The 27,986-nt window shown below is 43.0% G+C and overlaps 1 protein-coding gene across 7 annotated transcripts; it reads left to right on the forward strand.

Moving 5' to 3' along the window:
- Positions 1 to 1,934: 1,934 nt before the first annotated feature.
- Positions 1,935 to 27,884, forward strand: TSC1 (TSC complex subunit 1). 7 transcript variants are annotated; one of them, XM_083875541.1, is made up of 23 exons: positions 1,935 to 2,140; positions 9,149 to 9,211; positions 10,244 to 10,419; positions 11,286 to 11,389; positions 12,021 to 12,173; positions 13,815 to 13,959; positions 14,985 to 15,139; positions 15,424 to 15,497; positions 16,924 to 17,102; positions 17,541 to 17,650; positions 17,870 to 17,993; positions 18,358 to 18,473; positions 18,702 to 18,774; positions 19,348 to 19,446; positions 19,539 to 20,106; positions 20,327 to 20,370; positions 20,895 to 21,061; positions 21,939 to 22,121; positions 22,469 to 22,579; positions 23,082 to 23,204; positions 24,152 to 24,336; positions 24,443 to 24,604; positions 24,874 to 27,884. In XM_083875541.1, the coding sequence occupies exons 3-23, from the start codon at positions 10,314 to 10,316 to the stop codon at positions 25,352 to 25,354; spliced, it is 3,462 nt and encodes a 1,153-aa protein (XP_083731667.1). In that variant the 5' UTR covers positions 1,935 to 2,140; positions 9,149 to 9,211; positions 10,244 to 10,313; the 3' UTR covers positions 25,355 to 27,884. The 7 variants fall into 7 exon arrangements, with proteins under 7 accessions (XP_083731667.1, XP_083731663.1, XP_083731666.1 ...); XM_083875537.1 differs by having other exon boundaries at positions 1,936 to 2,140; positions 24,149 to 24,336; XM_083875540.1 differs by having other exon boundaries at positions 1,936 to 2,140; positions 18,361 to 18,473; positions 24,149 to 24,336.
- Positions 27,885 to 27,986: the final 102 nt, after the last annotated feature.

Genomic DNA, 27,986 nt, shown 5'->3' on the forward strand with positions numbered 1-27,986 from the left:
AGACCCCTGAACTAAGGGCACAGAAACTCTCATTCAGGACCAATGTCACCACACTGCAAAGGCTGAAGGGACATGGGGACACTGCTGTGGTTTCTCCAGCTCTCACCCACTCCTTCTCCCTTTATTTTCTTTTAGGGATTTCCTGTGGAGCAAAAAGCTGTGGGATGGGAGTGCAGTCAGCTTGGCTTATTCTACTTTTCCCTGGATTTCTGTCTATAGGTTCTGTTCATCTCTCCACTGAAAGCACCATCAAAAGGTGACTTACACAAGCTGAATTATAAACCCAGAGAGCTGGCAGCTGAATTATAAACCCAGAGAGCTGGAGGTGCATTTGAGGCTGGAAGAACCTTAGAGCTGACCCCGTGTGGTCATTCTTATTTTATATTCTTCCTGTTGATATCATTTTCCCCGTCCTCTCTTATTCAGGCTCAGCAGAGAAGGGAGAGCTACAGAGAGCTTATCTGGGCTCCCAGAGTCTTGTCCTGGCCCTAACCCACATGGGCCATGGGGGATGTAGAGAGCCCTCCTTGCACAAAAGGACAGTTTAATTCTGTGTGCTGCTGTGAGTCCTTACTACGTGTCTCATGCTCCAGTGCATCCTAAGTAAATAGATTTTTAAATGTACAGCTCAGTAATAATAAACAGGTTAATTACAACATAACACGTCACTTTTAGTGTAGTTGTTTCTCCTTTCAAATCCAGCAGAAAACCCCTGCTATAGCATCCATGTTTTCTTTGTCACTTTGACTGTTACAGCAATTAAGTCCCAGTAAAATAACACGACTAATTGCTTCCAGCTCTTTTCTGAAGCTCATCTTAATTTCCACTCTTTTTCTGTGGCAGATTAAACAAACGTGTCTTCTGCACATCAAGAAAAAAAAATTACCATCATTCTGCCCAGACCATAATAAATATTAATTGCCAGGCACAAGGCAGGACTAGATTAAAAATATGCTGGCTCCAAGCAACTCTTATCTCATTATGAGACAGGATAACCCCTTGCAGGTGCAGCGGCAAGGAACTATCTCAGTCCTGCAGGGATCAGAGCCGGGAAACACAAAAAGTGCTGCAGAAGTTAAAAAGTCAACCGATCCCTGTCTCAGACGGGGCTCTAATCTGCTTTTCTTCCCTTGGACTTCATTTCCACCTCCCAAGTTTAATATCCGTGGTTGGTGCAGGGATCTGCGGACAATTCGTGCACACCCCAGTCAGGTCTAACACCCTCGGTGTGTCCTTTGTGGAGCTGCTCCTCCTTGGGGAAGGAGAAACATGGAGATCCCACCGGCCTGGGGACTGAAATGTGGAGTTTCAAACCTGTTGCACATGGCACACAAAACAAAAAGGCTGCAGATCCTTCCCCGTGGTAATTTCCTTTCTTCCCTGCTTTTTCCACAGAGAAAGATCTGCAAGGGTGGGATGTCTGTGTTGTGTGGTTGCTGCATTCTGAGGGGGGAGGAAGAAAACAAAACCAAAGACAGGATCCTTGTGCACGGTTTGGATGAGTAAGTCCTCAGGAATCCAAAAACAGGAGAAGGAAACCAGCTTTGCACGCTCATCAATTAAAATCAATGAGATTTGGGGCGCGTGCCCGGGGGCTCCGTCCGGGAGCCACCAGAGCCGCGCTCCGCACAGAGCGGCACTTCCGAGACGGTTTTTTTATTTCTTCTGAGCACATCCCCGCACTCTGCGCGGGACTCCCAAGTGGGATTCGGGAGAACAGAGCGAACCCAGAGCACAGAACCCTCTCCAGCCGCGTCCCCTCAGGGCCGGGCCTTGTTTACCGCCCGCGCGGGCCCCGCCTCCCGCATCACGCGACCTCCGCGACCGCAGCGCTGCCCCGCCAGGATCCCTCCGCCTCGGGACTCCGCGGGGGCGCCGCGGCCGCGGGCTCGCCCTCCGCTCATCCCCCGCGGCGGGAACGTCCCGTGAGGCGGAAGGGGCGAGCGGGGCGGGGAGGGACCGGGTGAGAAGCCGGGCAGCCGGCGGAGAGCGAGGCGGTGAGGCGGAACTAGGTTGCGCGGCGGAGGGATCCGAGGGGCGAAGCGCTGTGATGGGAGGGGGGAGGCAGGGCCAAGATGGCGGCGCCCTGTGGGCCGGAGGAGCCCCGAGTGGTAAACAGCTGAGGGGAGGAGAGGGAGAGGTGAGTGCGCCGGGCCGGCCCCCGCCGCCACCGCCGCCGCGACACCGGGGACGGCCGCGGGGACGGAGAGGAGCAGGCAGAGCAGGGAGATGAGCAGGGAAGCAGGGAGAAAGGGCTGGGGGAGGAGGCGGCAGGAGAAAGAGAAGGGGTCGGGGGGATGGGGAAGGCGGGGGGGTGATGTTCCCCCTCCGTCCCCTTTCCTGCCTCCCTCTGTCCCCTTTCCTTCCTTCCAGACAAACTTGCTCCAGGTCGCTGTCCGAGGGGCTCGGGGCTCTGCCCCCACCCCCCAAGGTTCCCCCCACCAGCCAAAGCGCCCTTTTAATTCTGCGCTTTTTATCGAAAAAGGCTCAGCACCCCCATTGCAAAGGCTGAGTGGCTGTTTCCAGGTTTGCCCTGCCTTGGTTATTTGCTGAGGAGGTTCCCTTGTGCGGGGTTGGGTATTTAATAAAGCAGTTGTTAAAGTCTGTCCTCTCGGTGAGGAAGGCTTTTCTCATTTCCTTGCTCCTGGGTAGGTAATGTGAAGTCAGGATGTTGTTTACTTCTACAATAAAACATTTTGCTTCCTGTTATCACAAAGAACTTGGAAGGCTGCAGTTCTGAAGTTTTCACCCTTTGTTGGCAATGGATGCAGCCTCTGTCATTGTTTTATCAGTTTGGGTAGAGCTTCTCTCCTTTGCTCTTCGAGGTTGGGGTTTTTTTAATGAATCTTTTACAAGGCAATGAGTGAAAGGAAGAACGTGCTTTAAAGGAGTGCATGATTCAAACCCCCTGGAAATGACCCAGAAACCGGGATCAGGTTTTGTGTGCAGAACTCTTTCCAGAACTGCTGTTTCCAGAGAAGCTTCCAGTGGGTGCTAATACAGGTTTTCATTTTCTGTGTGGTCTGATCCTGAAGTTTCCTGCTGTTAACTTCTGGGGATAGTTGTTGGAAATCCCTCAGAATGGAAGCACTGCTGAAGTGATCCCATTAGGTGAAAAAAATTCCTCTTCAGTTTACATGTGTGAACAACTAGAAAGGAAATCTTTGAAAAATCTGGAAGTTTTAATAATCAGTGCAAATCTTGGGAATCCATCAGTCTGCTGTTGCCTTTGCATCAGGTACTCTGCTTATGAGGATCAGCTACATCACACTGAAGTTTAAAATAAAATCAGAGGCTTAAAATCCTTTACTCAGTGAGAACCCTTTTTTGTTTGTTCATTTGTTCTGGTTTTTTTAGCAGCCCAGTTCACTCAGGACTACATTTGTGGGGAATTGCATGGACTTACACCGATGAAAATGTAGTCAGAATATCTAATGTGTCATGAGATAAGCTTTAATTAAAATGATTTTATCTCTGGCTGTGTTTAATCCTGACACCTTAACTCTTTGTTACCTTTATGGTGACTAAAAAAGTGGCATTATTAAAGGATTCCCATGCGAGATGGCCTGGCCAACTGCAGATGTTTTGGTGTTTGGACAAATATTTGTCTTCAGTAACTATTTGTAGTTTAAAATGAATGCTGGCTCTATTTGCAGCTGGGCTGCTGGGATGTTGACTTGTCCTGATTCCTGAAATTCTTCCAACTGCCAGGCACCTTCTTGTCAGCCCTGTCAGGAGCTGGGGATGTGATTCAGCCTCTGAATGGCCTGGAACACATGCATGGTGCAAACACACACAAATAGATATTTGGAAAAGATACCTTTTTATTGGGAAGAAATCCTTCCCTGTGAGGGTGGGGAGGCCCTGGCACAGGGTGCCCAGAGCAGCTGTGGCTGCCTCATCCCTGGAAGTGTCCAAGGCCAGGCTGGGCAGGGCTTGGGGCAATTTGGGAGAGTGGAAGGTGTCCCAGTCATGGCAGGGAGTGGAACTTGATGGTCTTGAAGGTCCTTTCCAACCCAAACCATTCTGGGATTCTTCAACAAGAAGCAAATAAAATAATCAAAGCACTTTGCAGTGGTGGAAGCAGGGGAGGCCATCAGATTTTGTGACAAGTTGCAGACAGGTGTGTATTTAAGAAAGAATGTTACAGCTCAGTGTCAGGTATTATATGTTCATGTAGTTTAATCAACATAATGAGGACAAGTAATGATGTTTCCTTTCTTAGCATAAGCATTTCTTTGAGTAGCACATTAAGATCCAGAGTAAAGTTCTGACAGTGGTGAATTACTGTCACTTTCCTGGGCATTATTCATATTTTGTTTTTACTTTACAGTTACACATCATCTGCTATTGTTCTGTGTAATGCTGGGTTTAATTCTTGGAGCAGTTAAAATGCCTTGATGAGTACATTAGATAGGTTGCAGTGGTTTCAAGGTTTACTGAATTGCTGCCTAACTGTGAATATTTTAAAAGGTTCCTCTTGGGGGCAAAAAAAAAAAAAAAAGCTGCAGAGATTTAAGAGTCTCACTCCTTGTGTTAGTGCCAAGTTTAGAGCTCTCTGATCACCTGTTTGTAGTTAAAAAGATTCCATAGTTGGACTGACTTTCCATGTGTAGTGTTAATTAAATTGTTCTAGAAAGCCAGGGCTTGTTCTTATTTATTTATTTGCTATTAATACGTGCAGTTGTGTGTAAGGAATTGCAATAACTCCCTGACTCCCTTTAGTAGCTGGCTGGTTACCCTGGCTCCTGCCAGAGGGTGAAGTGACAGCCCTTCCATGTTTGGGCTTTTTATGACATGGATTATTTTTAACCAATTTTCCCTCTGACAGAAATGTGATGAGTAGCAATTAGCAATAATGTATGAGCACAGCAGAGAGTCCAAAGAATTTTAAATATTGCTGAATGTGATTTTTTTCTCTTTGTTTGGGCTTGCTGGGTTTTTTTGTGATATTCCTGTTCTCACATCAGTTAAGCACCTGTAGCAAAGTACAGGAGAATGTGTGTAATATCAGATTATAACTATAAATAATGATTTAGTTTAGTTATGGAATCTTGGATCAGATCTTAATATAACCAGGAAAATATTTACTATTAGAAGAAGCCAGACTCCTTCGTTCTTTAAAGATGAATAAATAAATTACATTGTTTGTATTGCCATTTATAGTGATCAGGTTGAAATGAGGTTTAGAGTGTTTAGAGTTATTATTTCTGGGTGGTGAAAAAGGGAATTATCAGCTGCTTGCTTTCCTATGCCACCAGTGGTTTTTCTCCCTGCTGGAACTTTTCATTCATTGCTTATGTCACTTGTATAATGGGAATGTTCAGTTTAACTGTGAGGGAGATGTAAGATTGGGCATGGTTAGGAAGCATAAAATGGGCTTCAGTTTTGTGTGCTGAATGGGAGGGGGTGAGGCTTAATCCTTTCATGACCAACATTTCAAAGATGAGAGTGAAAAGGGCTGCTGTGTTGTCAATCTCAATTTTTCTTTCAACACAATTGCTGTAAAATCCTGTCCTCGTTCATGGCTTTTGCCAGAGCAATACCTGGGGATGTGACCTGACCTTGCCTGTAATAGAAGTAAATCAGATGAAAAAGTGTAAATCTGGACGTTCTGGTGTAGAAATCCCCTTTTCTCGTGGGGCAGAGGGGGCAATAACTATTTACTGGCACACCCTAAATTCAACTGCTGCTTCATGAGGAGAGAGAAAATGCTGCTGCCGATCCCCCTCCCCATCCCCCGGGGCAAGTGCTCCTGGTGCCTGAATTTGGGTGTTGTTGCAGCAAAGGCCGAGGGTGTGTTTGTGGTGTGTCCCCCTCCTCACCATCCCTGTGAGCAGCATAACTGGCACTACCAGCTGCTTTTTCATTTGCCTTGGGATAAAAATACACTGAACAGAAGAACATCTTCTCTTGACAGAAATACTTAGAGAAGTCATAATCTTTGGTAATACTCTGCTGTCTCTTTCTCTGTTTAGCCTTTTCCAATTAATATTTCTATAGTCTATTTCTACAGGCTCTCCCTTTGTCTTGAGTTTGTAGCTTAAGCTGTTTTGTGTTGCTAAATTAGCTACTGAAAAAAAGCAGTTTAGACTTGATTCTTGGCTTGTTGGCTTCCCTTTTCCTTCTGTAACATGGCTCCAAAGTTGTATTGGTACTTTAATACTTTTTACTAAATGTATCTTAAAGAAAGCTCTTGAATATAAGAAGTGCTGTTGGTGTGATATTTTCCAGTGAGATTAGAATGCTATGTTTAAAAAGGTATTTAAACAGACTTTTTTCTACTCTTTACTAACCATGTACTTTATTTAGGTCTTTTGTATAAAACTAGTTTTTAAAGTTAGTGAAGAGTCAGTGACTCAAATTACATGGAAAACTTACTTGGTTTAATCCTATTAGTTGCAAGAAACGGCTGCAGGGATGTGGAAATTGTTCTGATGAGGGAATGACTGCAATATCTGGGGATGGAAGCATTAGAGAAGCTCATCTTGCAACTGTGTATTTGAGCAGAAAGCCCTGCCGGTGATGTGATACTTGAAAGGTGTGAGGGATGTCCTGTTCACCGCACAAGTATCAATTCCAGATACAAAATACCCGCACAGTCAGTGGCTGATCCCGCTGTTTCACAAGGCGATGGGAGCCCCTTAACCTGCCCTGTGCTTATCTACAGGATTTGAAAATCACATCACAAATTCCTGGTGGGACTGTGATAAATCACAGTGACACCACGGAGCTGAACTTCATCCCAGAACACGGCGTTTTCTGACTAAAAGCCCGTTGCCTGTAAACTACTTATTCAGCTGCCTTTGCCTGAGAAAAGTGTGACATGGTTTAAGACTACTGCTGAAATTTCCTGGCTCATTGATTTGTGTTGGGCACAGATTTGGAGCGTCTCAGTCTTACTTAGAGTTTAAAATGACAAATGACTTTACCTTGAGAAAGCTGTGATTTGTTTTTTTTAAGTTGTGGCCATTTGTATACAGTGGGGTGACAACACTGAATGGTTTGGTGTAACTCCAGATAAACTTCCACCTCATGAGGTACCTGTGCGTAACATTGCCCCATTTTTAAATGTGCTTTGAAATACTTTTACTAGTATTTTGCATACTTTTGGAGTGAAGACTGCTCCACTTTTAAAGTACTCCAGTGCACGATTGACAAGTTGAAATAAACAATGCTGGATTTATTGGCACAAGGTCACTCCAGCCATCTGTTTTAGTCAGGGAGCTTGGGAAATGATCCGTTACCTACGTGTGTGTCCTTATCAGCCTCGCCCTTATCTGATGGCAGCGTTTGTCCATGCCAGCACAATGGCACAAAGTTTGAAATCCTCTTACCTTCTCAACATTTAAACCGGGGTTTTCCCCATCTGGCTGCAGAGGTGTTGTTGAGCCTGATTTCTGGAACCCATCCATAGCATCTCCAAAAGTGCTTTATGATTTCACCAGGCTGCAGATTTCCCTCTGGCAATATCAAAATCAGTGAAACTGCTGTTGAGGTTTTTACTGGTGTGACAAAGATCTGGTCCAATATAATTGTTTAAGGAAAATAAGGAAAAAATCACTCTTTTCACTAGTGTGGAATAGGAATCAAAGGGAAGAGAGTTGACAAGGTTTTTATGGGATAAAAAAGCAAAGACTCGTGTTTCTGCTGCTTTAATTCTCAAAACAGGTTTTGCTTGCAGTTGCTCTGGGGGTGTGGCCATGCATCTCCTTTGTTAACAAGACTTTAAACAACTAATTCATGTTGCTTAGGAAGCTGGTGAATCTATTGCTTAACCATAGCCGAGACTGTGTCTGGATAGAAATTAAGGGACAGCACAGCCTGTTTGAAAGATGTGTTCTCAGAAATGAAGGAATAGATTCTTGGAGTGAGCTGCTTCTCCATACAAGTTGCAAATGCAGTCATTGAGTCAAATCAGTATTATAATGATTACTAGAAATGGAAAAAGCAGTTGATTCCTTAAAAGGACTAACAGAGTGGAAGGCTGACTTCTTAGGTTGCATGGATGTGTGGCTTTAAACCTTTTGAAAGGCTGGTGTCATTCTCTGAGCATTGTTTGTCTTGTAAACAGCAAGCGCTTTGAGGAAGGAGTCAAAGCTTGGGAGTCTGCACAATGTAGGGGAAAAAAAACCAACCAAAAAACCCCAACCAAAATCCTAAACCATAACAAATACCAGCTCTGATTTCATAAAAAGCAACGATCCATTCTGCTTTCAGTAAAAAGCAACTTCCCTCACCCCAAGTCTCTATTCTATTATTATCACAGTCTTGCTCACACCACCAGCTAGTCTTAAGTCTGCAGGTTTAGCATTCTGCCAGCATTAGACTAGAGAAGAAATAGCATTTAAATCTAAACACTTCAGTGATCAGACTCTGCTGGCTGCTTGTACATGACCTGAAGTTTCATTTGGACTATTCAGTTGTGATCATTGAAGACTGAGGGCTGTTGTGTTCTGCAGTGATTACTGCAATGCTCCAGCCAGTTTGTTGCTACTGAAATGCCAGTTGGGAGTGTGGTGCCATATTATCACCTTTGAATTTGCAATCAGTGCCAGGTTAAGTAAGCTGATGTCTGGTGGCACTAAGAAAAGTGACCTTGGGCAGTTCTGCAACTGCAGAGTGATATGTTGCAAATGACAAAGTTTACTGGTGGACATGTTAACTCCTGCTGTCCAGTGACTTTATTAAACGTATTCAAGAAAGTAATATGTGTGTAGATAATTACAGCATTATTGTTTAAAACAGAGCAGTGATCTGTGCTCCTTGGCTAATGCCTAAAAATGTTTTGAATAGAATTTAAAGGCTTAAATTAATTACTGTATGTTCAGAATAGAGAAGAGTCCTTTCTGTGTAAGATTCTACCTGCCATAAATAAAACTTCAGCAGCTTTTGAAGGGTCACAGTACAAAACCATGGTCTTGTGAAAGTTTGAGGCAATTGCACAGCTTAACCTGTGGACAGTTCTGGAAAGAGCAACTGCAGCTCCTTTTGGTGTTTTTCAGACTGAGGGCTGACTGTTCTCATGCAAGGGGTGCCCAACTCTTCTGTGTAAAAAACTTAGTGATGTTCTGAACATATACCTGGTGTGATAAGGAAGAAGTAAGTTGTGCCTTTTGTTAACCTCTTTCTGGTTTTCCTTTATTAGTGATCATGAAAGGTGTGTGGCTGACAGCATTGCAGACAGAAGCTCAGCTCATCCACAGAACAGGTGCTGTAAACACAACTGCAGTAGAAAAACAATTTTGTGTGTAAGCTTGGTATGTGTCAGTCTTGCCTTCCATGGGGGAAGTGAAAAATGTGTTCTAGCTTGGAGTGGGAGGGAAGAAGAAACTCTTGCTGATAATAATATTAGATGTGATCTAAAGCCAGAATTGTTCTTCCACTTGGAAAGGTTTGGTATAGGATTCTTCTGGATGAAATAGAAATGGATTCATTTTGTGGTAGGTAGGTCAGTGTGACACCTGAGTCCCTCTGGAAGAAGCCATTTTAAAAGCCTGACGTGGGTGAGATTTGCTCCCAGTTAGCACTTTGCAGCTGACCAGTTATCTGCACACTGTTGCATTTAATACTTTATGCAGTTTTTGCACTGCAGAGTTGGTGATCACAAATCCCACGAGTGAGTCAAGGTGTGTTGTGCTGCTCAGGCTGCCCAGGAGCAGCAGCTGCAACAGCCCTGCTGGAGTTTCCTAACAGCTGCAGCCTGGCCACGTTGCAAAGTCTTAAAGCCCAAATCTCTGAGAGTGCAGCAATGCAGAGCCCAGGGCAATGAATTCCTGACCTGGTCACAGGAGTGGAGAAGAATCTGGAGGTGTGTGTTTTCTCCAGATTTTAGTCTTATACACAGGGCTGGAAAGGTGGTTTGAGGAGGAATTGCTGTAAGAACTCAGGGATGGAGGGATTCCAGGGAGCTTTTTGCATTTTTTTTTTTTTTTCAAAACTGTAGCTTCAGTTTACTGACCTAGAGAGCAAATTAAAAAAAATCTGGTAAGAGAATGCTCTGACAGTCTAGATATTGAGGTCTTCTGCAAAACAGATTAATGTCTTTGTGAAAAACACGAAGAAAACCCTGCTCATGACTCATCGGCTTTTTGGAAGCTCTTGCAGCTTTTATTGCAGGTGTGGAAATCTTAACAATCCTCTCAGTGTTAAATGGGCACTTGTGTGGAAAAGAAATAGGAGGGATAAGAGATTTTATATTGAAAGAGAAAAGTTCACTTATGTGCTGTCTCTTCTCTCCTAGTCTGGTAGAAAGACACCAATGAAGAACTTCCTGAAGTTTTAACCTCCACATTCGTGTCAGTACGTGCATCATGGCACAGCAAGGAAATGTTGGTGAGCTCCTCTCAATGCTGGATTCTCCAATTCTGGGTGTCCTGGAAGATATAACAGCTGCATTCAAAGATAATCTCATTTGTGGTATGTATCCTTTTGTGTAGTTTTGGGAAGGGTTTTGCTCTTACATCAATAAAGGTCAAATAATGTGGGGTTTTTTTCTATCAAACACTGTCTTTGCTAATGCAGCTTGAAAGAAACTCTTGATATTTGGGTTTGAAATTGCTTTAAGGATGGAGGCTTCTCTTCAGTCCATTTTACTTAATGGTATGGCTCCTGGAAGGTCTGTTACATAATTGTTAAAACACTATTACAAAATGACTGGCTTTTCCTGAGGCAGAGCCTCAAGTGTGAGCTGATGAAACTTTCTTTGTCAAGTGTATCTAAAAAGAATTAGGTGTCACCCACATTATGGGAACCATTGGGATTTTGTTAATAATAATTTTTTAAAAAATAACAAAAAATCCCTACTCCCAAGCAAAACAGATTGAGACTTTGTGAAAAGTGATTGCTGCTGTTGAGGCATCACTTGTGCTGACAGAGCCTTTTCAGAGCATGAGAGCACTGCCAGTGTCCTTGTCCCTGAACTTGCTCTCCATTATCTGCTGAAGGGAGAGAACATCAAGTCACTCCTGAACACTTCACTGGGTAAAGCACCCTTGCAGCTCAGCTACCTGTAGGGTTTTATGGTTAGACAGGAATTGTTGGTTGTTAAAAAAGCTGGTCCCTTTCTCTGAGCTGAATGCAATCCCTTGAATGGTTTGGAACCAGGAAATATAATTGAGAGGTCTCATTTTCCCAAAGGTCTGCTAAACACCAAGGACTGCTTTATGTTAGAAATTGTGTAACAGTTGCTTAAAAGTTCTGCAATATCCTTGTAGCAAGTGCTTCATTTTTAGTGTACTGAGAATGTTTTTGGGATTTTTTTCTTGTTGTCCCCAAACTGACAGACCGTGGGCCTATGCTTGTCAACAACCTGGTGGACTATTACTTGGAAACCAATTCTCAGCAGGCACTGCATATTCTGTCCACTCTGCAAGAGCCTCATGACAAGGTAAAAAAAAAAAAAAAATCTTGTTATGGCAGATTTTAGCCTGGTATTGAAGCAGCCTTTAAATAGCATCTGTTAAAACTCTAGGGGTTCCACTCTGGTGTAGAATTACCTTGCTGTAGAGATGTAGTATCTCTGTAGTAAGAGTAGTTTGAGCTTTAAAATAAACTTTAGAGGTCTCTGTTTCTTGAGTTGCTTAAACTGACCCAATTGAGCAAAGAACCTCTATAAAGGAAAGGATTTGGAGGATTAATGTTGTCTTTATGGTGCTCCTGCTGCAGGATGTGTTAGCCTAAAACAAATTGGGTATTTTGAGAGCAAGTAAAGATTTTAAATAGATTGGAAGTGGCACTGCAAATTGGCTGCTGCCCAGATTTTTTTTTTATTATTATTATTTACTTATAAACATTTCGAAGTGCAGTGACTGTTTCTGGCCTGTATAGTTTGCATTTGTCTACCAGTAGCCTCAAAGTTATTGCAGGGTTTTATTTCCTCTAGGATCCTGTATATTTGTACAATGCCCATAGTTTCCATATTGACAAACTGCTGAATATAGACTGGTCAAAAAGAGTATGGAGCAGTTAAATATAAATATCTTTGTTTTTCTACCACTCTCTGCAAAATCCTTTATCAGCATCTACTGGACAAAATTAATGATTATATGGGCAAAGCTGCTACTCGTTTACCCACCCTCTCCCTGCTGGGACATGTGATAAGACGACAACCATCTTGGAAACACAAACTTTCTCAAGCACCTCTCCTGCTTTCATTACTTAAATGTCTCAAGGTAAGAACTGTCAGTGCTGTCTATAAAACACTTGGTGTAAACTTGCATACAGCTGCAAGGCATTCAATTCCTGTTTTGATGTCATGTAGTTAAGCCACAGTGCTATTAATATCAGCTGAATACTCTGTGCTGATGCTGTTATTGCTGACAATCTTGTTTCTAAAAGCCACTGTCACTGTGAGTTAGGGATGTTTATTTAAACTTTTCTGAAATAAGTTAAAGACAAGAAGGCCCTTGGTGAAGTTAGTGGATATCTTGAATGTGAACCTAATGAGTGAGAAATACAGCAATTTCCTGCTGGTGCAGTTTGAATTTGTGTGTCCTCTACCTGTAGTGTAGATAGGCCATGGACTATTCCCTGGTGGAATTACCTTGGAATTAGCAGACTTTCCCTTCTTAGCTACTGACATGCTGGATTACAAGGAGGTAGCTCTTCCCCCAGGCTTTGTGGGTTTTTTCCCTCATCTGCAGATTGGTCAGGGATAATGCTGTACAGCACTGTACCAGTGAATAAGGAATGAAAAGTGCTTTGAGACCTAGAGTGCATTGTCAGTAATGGAACTTATTATGATAGTGAAGAATCCACAGTAGTCATGAAGTCACATTTAAATGCACGATGCAGTCAAGAGCCAGCTCTCCTCAAAACAAAACCACCACAAATTTCTAACTGCCAAAGGAGCAGCTCCAGCTGCTGTTACTGGAGCTCCTGATGTGCTTGACAAGATCTCCTGCCCTTTGCAGTGTGACTGAGAGAGGAGTGAAGTGTGTCAGAAAGCTGCTGGGAGTAGGGCGGAGATGTGGAAAGAGGGTAGGGATGGACAGGAAATGTGCTCTGATAGGTTTTGTGTGACTGAGGGAGAGTAGAGGCTGTAGACACACAGAGGAGGAGAAATCCCTTACAACTGACTGTCCCATCAGCTTGAGTGGCTCCTGGGAGGTACTCAAGAGAGCTCAGCAGCCCCTGCCCACAGCTTAACCTGTGCTGACAAAGCAGAGCAGCTGCCAAGGAAAGTGGACATTAAACTGAGGAAGCAAGGAAAGAGTTTGAACACTTTGTGTCCTTCCCTAAAATCTGGTTCTCTATTCCTGTTTCATCCAGCCAAAGGTTTGTACTGCCACATCCCTTTCTTGTGGCACAAGACAAGGTGTTGTAGTCGTTGTTTGAATTACTGCTGGGTGAAATTTCCAGCAGCCAGGTTTAGTAGAAAAGCTTTTGACCCCTGTGTTGGTAACTGGCCAACACCCTTGAACACCCTAATCATATGTGAAGTTTCTGAGCCTCTGAATGCTGTGTGTGTGTTTAGCTCTGGGAAGGAAGGAAGGTGGCACATAAGATGCTTCACATACCAGTAATTGTTTTTACTCAGCTGTGGAACTGTGGTGATGTTCCCTTTTTAACTAAGCCAAGTGTTTCTACAGAAAAGCAGCAGAGTAGGAGCAAGAATCCCAAGTTTATTTTTTCTTCAAATTGTTCTGTATGAAAATACTCAATAATCTTGGATCATTAAGTTCTGGTAGGTTTCAGAGGGACTGTTTCAATAGAGAACTTTTTCCATGATGATGATTCAGTGTTCACTTCATCCTTGGAAAAAAATTAAGTTCAACACATTTAACTAATGCAGGTTTTTTCCCTTCTTGCAGACTGACACAGATGTAGTAGTACTCACCACAGGTGTCCTAGTGCTAATAACCATGTTGCCAATGATTCCTCAGTCTGGCAAACAGTACCTTCATGATTTCTTTGGTATCTTTGGGCGTCTCTCAGCCTGGTGCTTGCAGAATCCAGGTGAGATTTCAACTTTGTTGCATGCAGTTGTGGTTTAGCAGTATCCTTCTGACTGGTTGTGCAGTTGATGAGCACATTCTTTTGTGAGACTCTTAATGGTCTGAGATTATTTAAACACAGAAAATTATGTGTTAAGCCCACAAGCTGTTCTGTTCTTTAAGAACATGGGCAAGTGCTTTGCTCAGAATTTAGAAGTCTCTTAGAATCTTCCATGTGGTGCTGCTACTGCATGAAATTTCACTGAACCAAAGTACTGCCCTGATGACAATGAAAAGCAGAGATTGATCTTAATGGAGAGAGAAGGGAAAATGCTAATGTTTGAGGCAGATTTGGGGGAATTTGGTATTCCCAGATATCAATGGGGAAGGGAAAGAAGCAATATATATGAGTTAATTTTAATGTGCAAGTATCAATAGTCATGAAGGTTGATAAAACTGGTTTTCTCAGAGCCCTGGCTTTGCTGAATTTGTTGTAAGGGGTCTGATGTCTAACAGCAGCAGTATCTGTGACTGTGGCTCATGGCTGAATGAACAAATGCTGTGTTAAGCACATAGAGCTGCTATTTAGAGAGCCATTCTGCATTGCAAGTAGGATTGGAACTTCTGAGGTGAATACTAAGATTTGTCTGTTGTGATTGCTTCTGGTGGCTACAAGCTTTTCGTTTTTACCTTTGGAAGTGAAACAAACCTTGGTTTCGTTTTTTAATCATTCAGTCAGTCTTACTTTGGCTCACTATCTAGAGAAGTTTCAGGTTTTAACTTGAATAAAAACAGAGCTGTGCTTTGAGAATGACAGCACAGTGGTTGGAATTAATGGTCCTTATCTTAATTTCTGAGTTTGCTGTGAGCTGATGACTAAGTGTTGCTTGTTTTCTAAGAAGACTTCACAGTTTCACTAGGGACTATTTGTACCTCAGAAGACTTGTTCCAGTTAACATTTCAAATTTTAAAGTACTTCACTTGCATTCTTAGAACTTCTGTTCTTTTCTCCAGTGTAATGAAAAAAATTCTAACTACTTTTTCCAGGTCATGTGGCAGAGATTTATCTTGTCCATCTTCATGCCAGCGTTTATTCTCTCTTTCATCGTCTTTATGGAATGTATCCTTGCAATTTTGTCTCCTTTCTGCGCTCTCACTACAGTATGAAGGAAAACCTGGAGACCTTTGAAGAAGTAGTTAAGGTAAAATGCTGCTCATCTATGTATTTATAGCTATATATTCCAATTTAATACAATTAATTTGCCAATTCAGCTGAGGACTGTTCAACAAAACAGGATAAAAATGAGCAATTTGACTGAAAGCTCAGTTGGTATCAACTCTTGAAACTGTAGTGATGTGTATTAACCTTATCTGTTAAATGTAACTTTCTGAACTATTGGGATCAGTAGTTTGCTCATCAGCTTTGTGTGGTTTAGTGCAATCCAAAGGTGCTGCACTGATAACAAATCTTTCTTCTTCCTCCCAGCCAATGATGGAACATGTGCGAATTCATCCAGAGTTAGTGACTGGATCCAAGGACCATGAACTGGACCCACGAAGGTATTATATGTTCTCTCTGCTATTAGGAAAGGCTCAAATTGAGCAGCTTTCTGTGGGGTTATTTCAGAAGGCTGCAGCAAAACCTTTTCTGTCAGGAACAGTTTGTGTGGGGGTGTTTTGCCACCCAGATTTGTAGGTGCACCATGTAAACATGTAGACTTTCCTCATCCCAGCTTACAGCTGGATGAATAAGCAAAAACTCTTGTGAAAGGTCATTAACAACAATGTTGAGCTTCTAAATTCATTTTGTGTCTGGGATGGCATCTGTCTTCTACTTCACTTTGTCTTCTTTTTATGACTTAATGATCAAACATCCTCATAACGATCTAAAACAGTTTGCCTATCATGAATAAAGTGAAACTGCCTGAGATGCTTCATTGGGTGAAGGTTTGGGTCATATTCCTTGGGTTTGTTGAAGTATTTGATGGGATTTAAGTGTTTAAAATGGCTTCAGTGTGTCTTGTTTTGGTACCTAGATATTGGTTCATTTAACAGATCAGTTCTTTTAACAGGTATGTGTTAACATTATCAGCTGTATTAGTTTTCTTTAGCAATAGGCTCATTTGCCTGCAGCAGCACCACTTGCTGCTTTTCTCTTGTCTCCACAGGCCCAGCCACTGAAGAGGAGAATTTGACTCTTGTTGCTGCACAGTAGTGCTCTTGCCCTGCTTTTCAGAGCCACTAGGAAATCACTCCTAACTGGGAACCCATTGAATGTCACAATGCTCCATTTTGCAGGGGGGAGGGTGGCACCACTCAGGAGCACAATTGGCACAAACCTACCAGTGGAAGCCTTCTGTTTCAGTATCTTGGACAGAGAGTATTTTACTTTCCAAAGCAGCCCAGCCTTTAATAGACAGCCTTCAAGGCTTTCTCTTCTTTACAGTGAACATCCATCTCCTGAAATATTGGGCAGATCTAATCTGGCTGCTTAATTTAGTAAGAAGTAGTTTTCAGGATGAAGGAGATAGTAATAGTAAAAAACATTCCCTAAACTTGGGAGGAAAAACACAGATCTGAAACTGGTATTGCAGACAGTGTTTGCCTAAATAATACAAATTCCCTTACTGCTGGCATGTCTAAATTTTGACTACCAACATCTGAGTGTAGTTGAGCTGATTTCTACAGCTGCTGAAGCTCAGGATCAACCAAGTCTTCGTATGCTGTTCCTCCTTTCCAGAGTGCTCCATGGCAGACCTTCATGGATCTCTGTGTCAAAGCTGTTTGTCTCCTCTTTGAGACCCCCTCTCACAAGTCATCTGGTTGCAATTTCTGTCTGGTGCCTTGTTCCAGTTTGGCTGGGAGCATGCAAAGCTGCCTGGAACAAATGAGCCATCCTGCAAGCCAATTCCTCCTATCTCCAGGAACTCTTGTTTTTAACAATAATTGACTAACTTACTCTTTTGGATCCAAAAACTGTCTGCAGGTGGAAAAGACTAGAAACTCATGATGTTGTGATAGAATGTGCCAAAATCTCCCTGGACCCTGCAGAAGCCTCGTATGAAGATGGTTATTACTCTGTGTCTCGGAAACTGTGCACAAGCTTAAAACATCATCAAACTGACCCCAGTGCCAGCTCTTACATTGACACACAGAGCAGCTATGGTAAGACCTGCCTGATGGCTAATCAATCCCCAATTGCTGGAGGAGAACTGGCCCTAGAGCAAAAAAACCTGTCTCACTAATTTATCCCACTTAAAGTCTGATTCTTAGGCACCAGAATATAAACTATCATTACAAAAATAAATACATAGACATATTTTCTATGTGCAGACATACACAGTGTGTTCTCAACATTGTCTCTTCATCCTCTTGTCCTCCCTACCCCAAAACAACAACAAAAAAAAGAAAGCTGTTGTATAATGTGTTCAATAGATATTTTGTTGGGCTGGAAGAAAAGTCTCTAGCTACAAATGTGTATGTTGAATGAATTTGAAATGCTTTGATTAAAAGCCTTTAAGTCCTAGCCAGAAGAGTCATGAGTTTGTATTTGATGTGTTGGATGCTTTGGAATTTTGATTTTCTCTTTTATTTAACTTTCAGGGACTTCTACCCCATATTCCACTCCTCGGCTAACACTATCACAAATGCCAGGGCAGCTACCTCAGATTCTGAGCCCACAGTCCACGAGACTGTCAACTGAGCCACAGCAGGTAAAGCAGAAGATGAAGCCCAGCAAGTTTTCATTCTTTGCGCTTTCATAGTCCCTTGTGCCAGTCTTAAAAATCCATGGTTTTGAGCTGTGCTGTGAATTCTTCAGAAGTTGGTGTTTGTTTCACATTTAATCTCTGCCTGATTTCCTGTGTGAAAACCTGGATCCAGGTGCTTCATGTGTTCCTTTTCTGAGCTCTGCTGTGTTTTACTCTGCACAGGTCACCATCTGGAGCCCTTCTGCCGTGTGTGGTATGACCACGCCACCGACATCCCCTGGCATTGTCCCATCAGAGTCATCCCAGTCTGCATCACAACCCTACAGCAAAGCTTTTGGCACATCTGGTACGTGCTGCCTTTTGGAATTTGGCCTTCGAGGTTTGTTTTACTGGAAATTCTGGCTGTAAATTTTACTGACAATTTTGAAATGGGAATGCCAGTTGATATGCTGGAGTGATTACTCCTGTGAACTGAGTACCTCACCTAGAGCAGTACTGATGCAAACTGAGAGGAAATCTGTGAATTCAGTGCCAAAGTCTGAAACAACTTTTGGGAAGTTTTGTCTGCACTTTTGTCTTGATAAACAGTTGAAAGAGATTTAAGAAGTAAATGCTATGAGATGGTGTTAAAATGTACAATTTTTCACATGCAATGTTCAGCTGAAAGGAGGAAGGGGGAGCCTGCTGAGAGAACTTGTGCTCCTTTTCAGCAGGGGGGAAAGGAACACCTTTGGGAACACCAGCCACATCTCCTCCTCCACCCTGCACTTCAGATGACTTTGTGCATGTTTCACTCCCTTCAGCTGCTGCCACACCTCCTAAAAAGGTATTACAAAATTCTTCTGCCGAACTGATCTGGGTTTTTTTCATTGACTTGCCTTAGTGCAGTGACCTTAACTGAGAAATAAAAATCAGAGTAGGTGGTTTATAAAAAAATTTTGCATTTCACTGCAAAAACTCTTCTAAATGTAGACAACTATTGCCACTTCCAGCTGCACAGTTGCCAAGGAAATCTGAGGCAATGAATGTATTCTGGGTTTCTTTTGTTTTCCAGGAGGACAAACCAGATTCTGGGAGGCCTTTACTGTACCGACAGCAAAATGTCATAAACAGCGATAAATCATTGGGTAAACTCCATTTTCCTCTCCCCATTACTACAACCTGTTGTAAACAACTCCAGTTTATATTGACACTTGTTCCAATTCCCAAACACTTTTCCAGTTGTTTTGGGTTTTTTTTTTTCCGAGTTCTTTGTAATTCCAGGATCCTGCCTTAACCTGTGATTCAACTTAAAACCTTCTTGTGATGCTTCTTACTGCTAAAGGGGAGGTTAATGCTAATTGGAAGTACAGCAGTCACAGTGCACATGATGAGCCACCTTATTTTATTTATTTAATGGGTTAAATTGCAAACAGCACATCCTTCCTCACAGAGGTTGTGCAATAGCAAATGCTAAGTTTACAAAATTATATTTTGGGATCAGGACTGACCTGTTGACTGATCTCTGAACTGTTTTCTACGTGGAATGGAACAAGAGTCAGATACCTTCCTCCTCTGAGGAAGCATCTGAAGGAGGGGCAAGCTTTTATTCTGAGGACCTTGCAGCACTAAAAAACTTGTGTTTTGTGCTGTGCTAAGGCTGGAGAAGACAGCACCTGTACAACTAACTTTTTGTTTTCTGTTTGTTTGTTTTTTTCCAGACATCCCCAGTAGTAAAAGTTCGGTAACCTTAAGTGATCTTGCAGAGTTTTTAGGTGGGTTGTCGTTTGAAGATAGCACTGAGAAGGACAGAGAGGAAGGTAATGTCTCCTTTCCTTACCTACATCTTAGCTAAGGAAATGTTTATTCTGTTGAAATACCAGATGCATCATGATGCTCCCCCTCTCCTCAGATGCAATATCTAAAGAGATCTCCGAGATCACGACTGATGCTGAACACATGGTGCCTAGAGGAGGATTTGACTCCCCATTTTACCGCACAAACGAAAGTCTGTCAGGCTCCCAGAAGAAGACCCACTCAGCAGCCTCCAGTGTTCAGGGACACAGTCAGACCTCTGAGCCTTTAACATCTCTGGACAAGCCTGGGCCTGAGGGTGCACGGGAAACACCCAAACAAACGTTTACTCCCATAGACAAGCCCTGTGGAGGCTCTGGGGAGAGCCCTGCTGGCAACAGGGAGGGAACCTCTGGGGAGCCGAGTATTCTCACTCCCAGCCCTTGTAAAGTACCAGCACAAAGGAGAGTGGTGTTTGGGAGTGGGCAGCCTCCCCTCTATGAGCACCTCTTTGAGGTTGCATTACCAAAGACTGCCTACCTCTTTGTTGGCAAGAAGACTGAGGAGCTGCTAAAGAAAGCCAAGGGAGCCCAGGATGAAGACTGTATGTCTTCGACTTCTCCTGTGGAAGTGCTGGACAGGCTGATTCAGCAAGGAGCAGATGCACACACTAAGGAGCTGAACAAGTAGGTGACTGAAAATCTTACTTTGCAGACTTTATTGTTACTCTTTTTTGTGCTGGCTTAATTTTAAGCTGTGCTAGACAAGCAGCTGCACAGTGCTTCCCTAATCTTTTTATACCAACTGTCCTTAATTGTACTTTTACCAGGCTATAAGCTCTTTTGAGGTGAACATTCCATTTTTTTACTTAAACTTACCTGTTAATGCTGCATTTTCTTTTTTCAGATTGTCTTTGCCAAGCAAATCTGCTGACTGGACTCACTTTGGAGGTGAGGAAATTTCTTGTGTTTTGGCAATCTGTTCCTCTATTATTAGACTTGCTTAAACAATGACCTGCATACTTTTTGCTTGTGGGTTTTTAACTAATGCTGCAGAAAGATGATGCCCTCCACTACGTCATGGTTTATCTGCTTAGAAAGTAGCTGTGTTCCAGAGAGATGAGCTGCTTTTTTCATCTTAGAAAAGTGCAAAATTCTAGACAATTTTGCTTTTGACCATTTCAGCCTTGCTAAGCCTCAGAGTGCTTCTGGTCATCTGACAGATCCTTGCACCTTCTCACTGCTAGCTGAATCTAAACCTGATTGGTTTTCTTGCTTATTTATGTGTCTGTGTCTTAGTTTTGTGCTCTGAGGCTTCTGTGGTGATGGTGGCTTGGCTTTTTTTTTCTTAATCAAAGGAGCAACCCATTTGAGGCCTATATCCATTGCTTTGGGAAAAATGTTAATGATTTTGTGTTAGAGATCAAATAAAGCAAAGAGAGCAGCTCAGTGACCTCTTCTGTCTCCCGCTGCAGGTTCTCCCCCCTCGGACGAGATTCACACCCTGAGGAACCAACTGCTCCTGCTGCACAACCAGCTGCTGTATGAGCGCTTCAAGAGGCAGCAGCACGCGCTGCGCAACCGCCGCCTCCTGCGCAAAGTCATCAAAGCCACAGCTCTGGAGGAGCACAACGCTGCCATGGTGAGCAGGGACACAGCTCCACCAGTGGCTGAAGCACACTGGTGCTGCTACAGGTGTTAATTGGCCTGGCTGGTGTCTTTTGGTACCATTCAATTAATGAAGAAGACTCATTAGAGTCGGTGTTTGTGGAGTGACTCGCGCACAAGTTCTGAGCGTTTTCAGTGTCAGTAGTTTGTAGTTGACTGCAGGCACTGAATCCTTCATGCTTGACCCCTGCCAGCACTTGCCTTTGGATAATGGGAAAGCTATTCCCTGGCTTCCCTGTTAGTGGAGTGGTTATTCAGTGCCTGGCAAAACACCTTACTGCATATTTGATAAAGTATTGTTCTTCTGCTCCTCAGATGAGGACTAATAGCAAAAGCTTTGAAAACTCAAGTGTTGTTTTCCTGAGGTGTTTACTGTGATAAAATTTCAAGATGTAAGTGCACTGAAGGATGTCTCAGTACAGATTTAGGTGTGTTTCATAATATATTTTCATGTTGTAGCTTACTGTCCATCAACAGTTTCACCTTCTGATAATTAACTACAAGAGCCAAAAGTAGACTTCCAAGTAGGTTTAGAAGATGAACTGTAGCGTAAGCTGTGAGGCCCAGGTCCCTGTTGAAAGCATGAGGGGCAGTGGAAAAACAGGCTCATTGTGCCTTTGAATGTGGCTGTGAGTTTTCAGCCTGTCCACTGTTACCACCATTTCATCTCCTTTTCAGCCAAAATCAGGCCAAGCCCCAACAGCCTTGAGAACATGCTCTGTGTAAAATGTTGTCTGTGTGGAAAAGTGTTTTCCTGCATGCTGGTAATGACAGCTTTGCTTGGCTGAGCATAGATGTCCTAACTGCTAAGCAGGTGTCTTATCTGATGCCTCATGTGGGATTCTTAACAGAAAGATCAGCTGAAACTGCAGGAAAAGGAGATCCAGGCCTTGAAACTGAGTCTGCAGAAAGAGCAGGCGAGGTACCACCAGTTCCAGGAGGAACATGATAATATTGTGGCTCAGCTTCACAGCCAGATCCGACAGCTGCAGCACGACCGGGAGGAATTCTACAACCAGAGCCAGGAATTGCAGGTATGAGGCATCAACAAATTTGTTGTCTACTTACTGGTTTTAAAAATAACCTTCTTCATAACAAGGCATGAAATACCTGAGAGAAAGCTGCACATTTTTATTAGAGATATTGTCCTGATTCAGAATAAGTGCATAATTGAAAGTGCTTAACTTAGTATTGTCCTTTTATAGTTCTATTTTGTCCTGCCTTCAGCTTGAAAATAGGAAAAGGCAGGTTCTTAGCTGGTTTGGAGGGGTCAGTATAACTTGATTTCCAGTGCTGGAGGTTTACAGCCTCCCAGCCCTGTGCTCTTGCTGTCCTTAGTGAAGTTTCAGAACCTTGAGTAATTTTTTTGTTACTTGAACAGACCAAGCTGGAAGACTGCAGGAACATGATAGCAGATCTGAGGTTAGAATTAAAGAAAGCAAACAACAAGGTGTGTCACACTGAATTGCTGCTTAGCCAAGTTTCTCAAAAGGTAAGAAAAGTCAGTGTTCCCAGGGTCCCTTTGTGTCTTTCTGATTATTTTTTATCTGATAGTTTTCATCAGGTGCTTTTTCTTTTGTGATCTGAAAGAAGCCTCTGCTGAGCTCCATAGAGTCTGATATTAATTGCATAAAAACAGCACAAAAAAATGTATTTTGGTGAAGAAACTCTTAAACTCAGTTAAGGGGCTTCTGAAACTTCTTATTTTGGCTCTTTCCACTGCAGAGATTTGCAAATTGAGCATTTTGAATTTGTATTAAACCTCTGATAAATCTTGACAACTGAGAGACACTTTTTATATCATAAGTTGAATAGAAATTAAAAGTTCCTTCTGAAAACAACTTATTTAACACTTAACTACCTATGATGCATTGGATTTTAGCCTTTGTTTCCCTTCTTTATAAAAACACCCTGTGAACACAGTGCCTTCAGCTGTGACTCTCCTGCTGAACTGTTCATCCCAGTGCTGGATTCTGTTCCATTTCCTTTCCCAGCTTTCCAACAGTGAATCGGTGCAACAGCAGATGGAGTTCTTGAACAGGCAGCTGCTGGTTCTTGGGGAGGTCAATGAGCTGTACCTGGAGCAGCTGCAGCACAAGCACACAGACACTACAAAGGTACCAGTGCAGAGGACTTTGGGGAGACATCCCTTGAGGTCATCATCCAGCAGTTCCCAGCCCTGAGTTCAGAAGGAAAGGCTTTGTAACTTAACAGATTCTTTGTTCTGAAATTGATTTTCAGGGATTTGATTTTATGTTTGATCTTCTCTTCAGATGTTTTGTAGATTTGAGGAATATCTTCAGTGCCCCTTCTGAAAGCCAAGAAGGGGTTGTTGGGGTACACCTGGGGTCTGTTTTAGCCAACTGATGTAAATTCTTAGCAATTTCTTTTCCAAAGGCTAAGACTTCACTGTGTTCAATGTAACTGACAGCAGATTGTTGGTAAAATAATGAAGGATAGTGCCAGAATTTGTGGAAAGATCTTAACAAGGATTTTACGGGTTTTCGTGAGGTGTTACTTTAAAATGAGCATCTCAGCCTTCCCACTCAGTCATTTTCCTATTAAAAGTTACCAGTAACTTCACTAAAACTTCTGTGGTTCATATGGTTTTACTTCCTGACTTCGAAGAAACCTTTTTCTAATTAGAAGGAAGTAAATTACACAACAATATAACTGTTCCTGCGTGAGAGCGCGTAATTAAAGAAGGTGAATAATATGCTGAAAAAAAGTCTTCTACTGGTATTTAATGAAGGTCGTGTTGGAAAAATGGATTTAAAATAGTTTGTCTACTCTAATCCAGTGCAGAACTGGTAAGAGTGCTTTGATGAAAAGAGGTTTTCATAAGGAACATTAATGTGATAATAAATTCCAGCGATGTGTAGTTATTTTAATAGTGTACATCCTCAGCAGGGCTGGTTTTCTATATCTGTTTTTAGAAATGCTGCTTTTATTCTGGCTTGCTTTAAAATGTGCCTATTTATAACATCAGGAACATGTCTAAACACCAATAAAAATAACACAGGATCAAATTATACTTTACCATTGTGCTGTTTGCTTCGAGGAGGTTGAAATGTTGCACGCTGCTTTTCGGAAAGAACTGGAGAAGGCAAAGTTGTGTGTTCAGCAGCAAAGCCAAAGGCTCGATGCTTCCCAGAAAAGGATAGCTGAACTGGAATCTCAGCTTTCAAAAAAGGACCACCTCTTCCTGGAGCAAAAGAAATACCTGGAAGATGTTAAAATCCAAGCAAGGTAGGGGCTTCCTGTGTAACATTTTAGCTGTGCTTTGACATATGTACTGTCACAGCTGAGGCAGAATCTGGAGATTTTGAACATTCTGGTTTCTCTCTTTGCTCAGGGGTCAACTGCAGGCAGTAGAAAGCAGGTACAAGGCCCAGAAAAGAATCACCCAGGCATTTGAGCTGGAGATCTTGGATCTGTTTGGGCGGCTGGAGAAGAGCAGCCTGCTGAAAAAACTTGAAGATGATAAAACAGAAGCAGCTGAAGCAGCAGAAGAAAGGTGAGGGTGGTGGTGTGAAATCTGCAGGACCCATGTGGGATTGTTGCCGGTTTTGGACTTTAAAACAGTGGCTGTTGCAGAGTTGAGTGTGTGACACATCTGGTTACCCCCTGTCACTCCTCCTTTGCCCCAGAACTGTGAAAGGAAACGTATTGAAGTACATACCCAGAGGCAGAAAGAGAAAGTAAAGTAATCTACCCTGGCCATTTCCCTCTCCACTGTTGAATTGCTGTGATTTCCTTGACACTGTGTCCTCTCTCTTCCCCAAGCAGGCTGGATTGTGCTAATGAAGATACAGCAAGACACAGTGAAGAAACAATGGGTAGAAATGGAGAGACCAAACCTCCCAGCACCCGAGGCAGCAGTAGCAGCAAGGGGGGCAGCAGCAGTGAGCTCTCCACCCCAGAAAAACCCCAGAACCAGAGGCTGAGCAGTCGCTGGGAGACATCTGTGCTGCTGGAGCCCTCAACTACTGTCCCACTGACTGTAGGTTCACTCCCCAGCTCCAAAAGCTTCCTTGGAATGAAGGCACGAGAATTATTTCGCAACAAGAGTGAGAGCCAGTGTGATGAGGAGGGGCTCACCATCAACAGGCTGTCTGATGCCCTAAAGACTGAACAGTGTAAAGATCCAAGCATGGAGTCAAAGGCCCCTCCAAGCCCTGATAACCTCTCACCTAAGCTCCAGGAAAGCAGTGTTGGACAGCTTCATATCATGGACTACAATGAAACTCATCATGACCACAGTTAAAGAGGAAGATAGTCAATCAGTGTTATTTTCATATTCTTGGCATAGAACAGGAGGCGTGAGTGCAAGTTTAACTAAAAGCTTTTATGTTTCTTTGGTCTGAGCAGTGGCTCATGCAGCGGAGCAGGATTGATGGCCAGGAACGGAAGGAGGCTGCTGAATGAATGCGAAGTGGATTTTTGGGTCTGGAATTGAAAATGCCCAGCCTAACTCTTGCTTCTTTTTCAAATTCAATCCTTACCAGCGTGTACTAATTTGAAGGGACAACAACTGTTAGCATCTGCAAGTATTTTTTTCCCTTTCTCCCTGTCCCCAGTTGAGTGGCTGCATTTATGAACTTGAGTGCAATATGAGGCCAAATTAACATTTGTGAGTTTACTCTGAATGCTTTGTATTTCTTTGCAAGCTTCCCATTTAGAGCAGTTGGTTGTGCTGCATGTCCAGGTGACTTTGGTTCCTTTCATCCTGGAAAAAAGCAGCATTAGGATTTCCAGTGCATTCTCTATTTTTGCCTGTCCACTGTCCCACATCCCTCAGAGCCCAGCCTTCATTTGGTCTGATTGAATGCCCAAATGTTTAAAGAACATTGTACCTCTGCAAAATGATTCATTCACCCTAATTCATGATCATTGTTTATATTGTCCTTAACATTTCCTGGGAAGTTACTTTTGAACAGACAAAAAGGAACTGGAGCTTGTAATGCAGAAGAGACTGTAGATGCTGAAGACTTGTTAAAACACCAGCTTCAGATCTTCTTGGTGTTTGCCTGACAAACTGTGATTGACCTCACACTGGTTCATATGGGAAAGCAGTTGAGGTGGGAGAGGAGGGAAGAGGAAGCTTTACTCAAGTAGGGAGAGGATGCAGAACATGGAGGTAGAATTCCAAGCTTATGAAGATCTGCAGAGGAGGATTTGCTTTTTTCATCAGGGCAATGTGCTGCCTCACATTCCTTCATATTTCTCCTCTTTGTTCCTGGTCTGAGCAAGACCACCATGTATTGAGTCCAAGAAATTGGTTTCATTCTTCTGGGAATACCTTTTCAGGCTTGACTTGGAGAACATGGTTTCCTTTGAGTTCTCTCCTCCTCAGATTGCAGCACATTTTTGAGTTCAGCAGTGTCAGTTTGGCTCTAGGTCTCTCCCCTTCACCCTCATCCTACTTCCTTAGATGACAAGGCTGAGGAGGAATCCTGCTCACACTGAAATCAGAATCCTGGCGTGAAGCCTTTCGGTGTTAATCATGTTTTAAGTCAATTATGAACCTTCTGTGAAGGAGGATTGTGGGATCAGGGCTTGTCAGTGGTCAGACTCAATCTCCTTCGTGACAGAACAGGGCCTGCTGTTAGGAAGGCAGTGCTTGTTTTAAATGTCCCACGTGACTGGGTCCAGGTGTACTCAGACGGTTTAGGCTTCACAGTTCCCCTGCATCACACGTGGCCTCTTCTCCTAAACATTCTGTGGGTGGCAGCTGCTGTTTAAGAACCACCTCACACAGAAATCAAGTCCAAACACACTTGCATTTGTTGCTCAAATCCCTTCTTAGCCCGGGTGGGAACGAGGCTGTCAGAGCAGCTGGTGCTCGGCTCATTCCTGACATGACTCATCCTCCCCTTCCTGCCTCCTCCGTAACTCCAAGGTCTGAATACATTTCTGCCTGTCTTAACTTATTCTCCGTGTCCTTTCAGTTGGTCAGTCTGAACTCTGAGAGTAGAGGTGAACTTCAGTGGTTGTGTCAAAGCTGACTCTGCATGGAGTAGAGAGTAGAGAGTTGGTTGTGAGTGACAGCCTGGTTTTGTCGGCGTCTTTAGGCTTTCTCAAACGTAGTGGTAGCAAACGTGGTAGCGCGTGTTTTGGTAAGATTTGGAGGTTTCCTGCCCCTTTCCCACTGGATCCCAGCCCTGGGAGTGAACGGTTTGCACACAAAGGGCCTGATGGGTCAGCTCAGCCAGGAATGTTGGAGGAGCTCATTCCCATCCTGCCCTTGTCCAGCCCCAGATCTGGCGTTCCCAAGAGAGGCAGGTTTTGTGTCAGTCCCAAAAATGCCCTGGCAGCAACGCAAGCTCTTTGATAAGGTGGCTTTTTTTCTTCTTTTAAACAGGATTTTAGCACCAGGATAGTAATGGAAACCACTTTAGGTTTGTTTATGGACCACAAAGATTATGGAGGAACAAATTTTGCAATTTTCTTTCCTAAGTCTAAAAATCATGGATCTGCTGTATGTAGTTAACTTGCAGTTTGTTTGAAGGGGTCCCATCGGTGAAGTGGAAACAGATTTTTTTAACTGACTGCTTTTAGTTAAATCTAAAATTGCTGTCTTTGTCAAGTTAATCTGTTCCCTGCCTCGCTCTTTGTAAGCATGTTAAACAATCCACATTAAATGCCATAAATATGAAATACGAGGAAATGGTACAATCGTAAGCTAAAGAGAACTTAAACCAAAAGGAGGTTTTGCTGTCCTTATTAGAATGTTCTAAAATGTCAAGGCAGTTGCTTGTGTTTAACTGTGAACAAATAAAATGTATTGTTTTGCACTACTCTGTGTTAAATTCCCTGCCAGACCTCTTTGGGACAAAACATGTGGAAGGGAGTTCAGTGTCCAAACATTTTCCCAGATGGGACAGTCCAGAGCAGGT

The sequence above is a fragment of the Zosterops lateralis genome (genome assembly GCF_965231275.1).
Source record: "Zosterops lateralis genome assembly, chromosome: 20".
Taxonomy (NCBI): Eukaryota; Metazoa; Chordata; class Aves; order Passeriformes; family Zosteropidae; genus Zosterops; species Zosterops lateralis.